Below are 6,000 nucleotides of genomic sequence, written 5' to 3'. Positions count from 1 at the left end.
GTCGCCGTCTAGCCGAACTTTGACGACAATGAAGAAGGTGTGGCGGCTCAAACAAATTGTTTCAACATTGACTTGAGCAAAACATGGCCGATGTAGTGTTAATCATCGCCCTTAGACAATTTTGGCTCAGAAGAATGTTTTTTGGTAAGCAAGGTTTACCAAAAAACAGGGGGACATATGTTGACAGCCAAAATTGGCACTAACCGGTCTGACCGGTATGACCGAGCGGTCTGACCGGTCAAGGCACTGTGGCCTGTCCGGCAGGGGCCGACCGGTCTGACCGATCCAGGTAGAGTCCGAGTACAACTAGAGATTTTTATAGATTTAGATCTGTAAACAGGATTTCTTGCGGGATAAGTCCACCCCACCCTATAAATATAAAGGGTCACGGCCGATTAGAGGATACAATCGAACAAAATCAATACAAACTCTATTTTTTATCTTCTTCTCCAAACCCTATTTTTTCCAACCCCCTCTGCTGTTCTTCCTTCGTCTCCGCGATGTTTGAAGGCGTTCTAGGTGGCCTGCCGATCCTAGAACAACCCTACGTGCGCTTACCCTGACAGGGTCCCTCCCGGGTTCGTGTTCGTCGGCCGTCGCCGATTCTCACCGGTGACCGGTCTGACCGATCCATTAGACCGGTTTGACCGCTCCACGCAGAGAGAGCTGCATCGAGCTCTTTTTCGCACCGCACGATCTAGTGCGTTCGTGTGTTGACCGAGATTTGCGTCAACAATATACATCTAGATATAATATATGTCTAAATACATAGCAAAATATATGAATCTAAAAAAGTAAAACGATCTATATTTTGGAACGGAGAGAATATTATGTACACAATGGTTAATTAGTTTTCTTGTAACTTTATTTATAGTTTTCTATCCTATTTTAGATTTTGTTTAAATCTAAATGCTAACAGATGAAATTGCTAAATTTTAGCACTAATGTTTGGTAGTCAACTTTAGCCTTTTCAAACAGACCTAGCAACCAACTCTTCAGAGGTCTGTAAATTCCACGTAATTGGGTGTGTTTATTGCCATCCAACCTGAATAAATAGGAGCAAAGCGCCCCTTTCCCAACACCCATCGCGCGAGTCAGCACTAGGGTTTTTGCCAAGCAGCCGCCGCCGCACTGCCCCCCGCATCCCATCCTACCCACCGAGAGACCAAGATGACGGCGCAGACCGCCGAGGAGCTCGCCGCCCAGATCGAGCAGCAGAAGCTCGAGGAGCAGAAGACTGAGGTGAGATTTCCCACCCCCCCCCCTCCCTAATGGTACAAATCCGCAAAGTGGAATCAGTATCGCGTAGGTTGGGGAGGCGATGATCCAGTAGATCCGCGAGCCTGAAGTAGATTGGATCATGTAAAGTTGCATTTGCTGTAGTATTATTAGGGCGGATGGAAATGGTTGCTGCTGCTAGCCTTGGTCTAGTTGTTCGTTTACTGAGCGGTTTGGTATTCATTTCACGAGGCCGCCTGATCCTTTTAATCCCGCCTGTTTGCGTGATTTGATCTGTTATATGTTCCCGTCATATACCGCTGTGCATCATCTATTCTTATTTGTATGGCACCTGAGGGCTTCTCTTTTGAATGTCGCGGATAGGCAGAGGATGTTGTGGTTGAGGATGAGGACGATGAGGACGAGGACGATGACGATGATGACAAGGATGATGAAGATGGTAAGTTATCGCGATCATCTTGATATATGCTCCCTTCGTTCTGAAATTAATTGTGATCATCTTAAAGCATGAAATGGCTATGATCGGTCATCAATGGGTTGGTTATTTTAAATTGTCACCTTCTGTCGTTTGTCTCCCTCTCTAAATGGTTCGGCAGTTACAGTGTATGTTTTTTTTATTACAATCAGTTAGGTTCCATATCTATGGTACTACTAGAAGTCCATGGAGCTGTATTTTTTATTTTGAAATATTGGTAATGTTAGATTATGTGTGTTTATGGTTTTGGTTGGGCATTGTATAGTTGCTAGTGTCTCAACTCGTGATATGTTAATATGATTTTTAGCGTTAAATGAAGTGGATACTCCCTCCATTCTCAAATATATGACGTTTAGGACAACAAAATTAGTTCATTTTGAACTAAATAACTTGTCCTAAACGTCATATATTTGAGAATGGAGGGAGTACATGTGTACACTTTCTAAGGTTGAACGATGAGCACATGTTTAGTTTACTCCTATATTTAGCCTGTTGGTACTTGTATCATTCTGAAAGGCAGGAATTATATATATAAAGTTTTAGGTTCTGCTTAGGTTTCCATGATTACCTTGCTCTGAACTCTTGTAGTTAATGATATTTTTGTTATCACTGATTATCTTTGCCTGGTGCTCTTCTGTATAGTTTCTTCTGTCATGTCAACCATATCCTTAATAGATCAACTGCATACCAACTATGCATAGTTGGATACCATGCACAGAAGACAAGTAAACTGTGTTGTATACTTTCATCTGTTGATGATTGGTTCAGAAGCATGCGTTGGTCAAAAAAAAAATTGAGTTCTGTTTCTCCTATTGAAGCCTTTGTACCCTTTAACTGTTCGTTTTCAGTTTGGTTTGTGGATCAATCATAATACCCTGTGACCTGACAAGTATTGTTTTCATTTTTTCATATTCAGGACAAGAAGGCGATGCCAGTGGCAAATCAAAACAAAGCAGGAGTGAGAAGAAGAGCCGCAAGGCCATGCTGAAACTTGGCATGAAGCCGATCACTGGTGTCAGCCGTGTCACTGTGAAGAAAAGCAAGAATGTGAGTTTGCTGTCAGTCACACAGGTTTGCTAATGTTTCCGGTTGTTTGGCTAACACAGCTGCTTTCCCAGATACTGTTTGTCATCTCCAAGCCAGATGTGTTCAAGAGCCCAAACTCAGACACCTATGTCATCTTCGGTGAGGCCAAGATCGAGGACCTCAGCTCCCAGCTGCAGACCCAAGCTGCGGAACAGTTCAAGGCTCCTGACTTGAGCCAGATGATCTCCAAGCCTGAGACATCTGGCCTAGGCCAGGAGGACAATGAGGAGGAGGTTGATGAGACTGGTGTCGAGCCCAAGGACATTGAGTTGGTGATGACGCAGGCATCCGTCTCGAGGCCCAAGGCTGTCAAGGCCCTCAAGGCTGCCGATGGGGACATTGTCACTGCCATTATGGAGCTGACCACTTAGAGCGTTATTTTTGGCATGGTCGAAACATTTTCCCTCTCTGAGTGTTCTGCAGCTTGAGCGTTATCTGTGGACTAATGCTTCGATAAGTTCTTAATGTTTGCTTGCACTTTGGTCAAGGTTGCAAAATGGTTCTTTGCTAGCTTGTTTACGGCTCATGCTATCTCTGGCAATGATATTTCAGCCATGCCTCTGTTTTCTTGAATTTTTATCTTTGTTTTCATTGTTGTTATGTGATCACTAGAGAGCTGGAGCGGATGGTTTCCGTTCATTGAGAAATGAAAGTTTTCAGTCATGCTAGATCGCCCTGATGTCTAAGAAAGGTTGCCAAATATCTGCCCAGCATATTTGTGTGGTTTGAGGTCCCTACTCGTGTGTCGGGCTGTTGGCTGCCCAGCACAGGTAATATTTCCATTTGTGTGGCTTCTGATCGGCCACCAGAGACCGTCAGATGGTCCTCTGTTTTTTATTCCCTAGAGTTCTGATGCTCTGTACGTAGTAGCCCTGGCACAAATTTCGCAATGCATAGTAACCTGTTTTGGTATATTTCCTGTTCGTGTATGTGTTGTGTTGCTGCTACTCTGGACAGGAAAAACCAAAACAAAATCCCCCCCCCCCCCCTTCCTGGAATGTCTTGCCGTAAGAAGCCTTTGGAGAAAAGATGGCAGCGTGCGTGGCTGCATGCACCATCTTTGCCCCAACACTTGTTGCAAAATGCAAATTCAGTTGGGGTCTGGCAATTGTTGGTTGAGCGAGCTCATGGCGGAAGGATCGGAATCGGGGAACAGCCACAGCGTGTGCAAGAAACTGAGAAAGTATCTGGCTATCAGGAAGTATTTACAGGCATGGTGCCCTCCTCCCTTGATCCCTTACAATTCAATCGAGCACAAATGGACATGGTGTCTCACCCCCCCCCCCCCCCCCCCCAAAAAAAAAAGACGACAAAAGAAAGAAAAAAACTAGTGGCAGCCGCGAACGACGGCAGGAGTAGCAAATGACAGGTGCACATGGCCATCAGTGGCTCTTTTCTTCTTTTTGTCACTTTGAACGATTTCGGTTCCGTCCGATTCATTGGCTCGAGAGGTTTCTTCGGACCATATGCTTTATTTAGATATTTTCAAAATATAGTTTTTTAAAAGGTTTAGTTTGATAGTTTTACTGCCATGCATGCTTTGCCTCTTCCATCAGGCTCGCTCATCTCAACGTGATTTCATCTCAGCTACCTGCAGGAAAGCGTGTTGCTGGTGCGCTCCGTTCCGCCACCGTTCACTCGAGTTCTCCAACTATCCACGCTGCTGCCTGCTAGGGCTTCGGCCCCTGGCAGCAGCGAGCCGCCAAGTGAATTTCCCGAGCTCCACTCGCTGCCCCCAGGAACACGGTTGCGTTGCGTCCTACGAGTAGCCTGTAGGTTGCAGCAGCCACACCACACGGCCCCGCGGGTCGCCAACGCGCACCGGCCGCAGTCCCCTGGTGTGACACTGTGACAGCAAAGCAGCGAAGCTTCGCAGGAATGAGAGGACAGGGACCTTGGCGCAAGCCAGCGACACGGATCGGGATCGAGGTTCAGGACAGGGACAGCACGCACACATGGCGTCGACGCCATCCGTCAGCTGCCCACGGTTCGAAATTCAGGGCTGCCTCACACCACTACGCCCCACGTGGTCGCAGAAGTCTGCTTGGAGACAAGATCTTGTAGAACCGTCGGAAGACGAATGACTCGTGGTCTAGCCTAGCCTGGTACCATTTTTTTTCTCGAAAGACCCCTAGCCTGGTACCATTACCATGTGGGATAAATAATGAGAGTCACAGAAAAAAAAGCATCAACAGCGTCCGTTAACATCAGTTTGAGCTGAAAACAGTTTACCAGTCGCCCCATCGGACGATCATAACATCTCTATCCAGCCAGAGCTTTCCGCTGAAATCTGCCACTACCTTTTCGTATCGGATAACCATCCACTCATCATGGTTCTAGTACTCTCCTCACAATCCAACTTGTCATTTATATATTTTTAGTTCAAAATTATATAAGAGTTTGATTTTTAGACCCCATTAGATTATCTAAGCTAAAATTTGAGGTTCCTCACGACTTCTGATCCACAGCGTATGGCGTAATCAACACGCGTCAAGTAAAGAGGAAATGAATTCGAATGATCTCACGCTGCGCAAATACCGCGTCAAACTATTCGGTGCTTTTCAGATGCTGCAGGCATCGTTGATCAGCTACTAGTTCTCAAATGAGACGTCCATCCGACCATCACAGGACCACAGGCTCCATTGGCTAGACAAGTCAGAAGACAGAAGGGCCGTACTCAAAGCAGGTTTGATAAAATTTAAACGCGCTGCAAGTAGCTTAATATAGAAATCGCCACCAAACGCTCAGTTCAACGTAAATAACCACACGAATGCATGTCATTGGTAGAGCAATGTCACTCTGAGGACGTTGGCACACATAAGGTAGGTACCATGACGTGAAAACAAAACAACTAGCTAGGGGAACCAGATAAACAGCGGCCGGTAGGTAAACCATCCAAAGTGCATTGACTCTAACGGAGCCACAGGCTAGTGAGTATATTTCCAGTCAATTATGTCCATATTTATGTACCTCACTGGATAAATCTTGAAACGAAATAACATTACCTAGCAACTAGGTGCTAGAGCTGATAGCGGCTTTGAATGAACAAACAGATCTATATGTCGGGTCAGGCGTTTGGCCTCGCTATTATCAGATCATAGTTTTACATCTTCCGCTTTTACAGTAATTTGCAGTTTTTTTAGTGCTTGTGAATAATTAGCCGGGTATGTATTCTACGGTCACAACAAATAATTAGTGGA

The 6,000-nt window shown here is 45.5% G+C and overlaps 1 protein-coding gene across 1 annotated transcript; it reads left to right on the top strand.

Annotated features, from left to right (window-relative positions):
- The first annotated feature begins 1,039 nt into the window (after positions 1-1,039).
- On the top strand, positions 1,040-3,373 carry LOC120652352 (nascent polypeptide-associated complex subunit alpha-like protein 1). Its single transcript, XM_039930141.1, has 4 exons — positions 1,040-1,242; positions 1,603-1,678; positions 2,631-2,761; positions 2,833-3,373. The coding sequence occupies exons 1-4, from the start codon at positions 1,171-1,173 to the stop codon at positions 3,169-3,171; spliced, it is 618 nt and encodes a 205-aa protein (XP_039786075.1). The 5' UTR covers positions 1,040-1,170; the 3' UTR covers positions 3,172-3,373.
- Positions 3,374-6,000: the final 2,627 nt, after the last annotated feature.

The sequence above is a fragment of the Panicum virgatum genome, chromosome 9K (assembly GCF_016808335.1).
Source record: "Panicum virgatum strain AP13 chromosome 9K, P.virgatum_v5, whole genome shotgun sequence".
In the NCBI taxonomy this organism is placed as follows: Eukaryota; Viridiplantae; Streptophyta; class Magnoliopsida; order Poales; family Poaceae; genus Panicum; species Panicum virgatum.
This window is presented reverse-complemented; position numbering and strand designations above follow the sequence as displayed.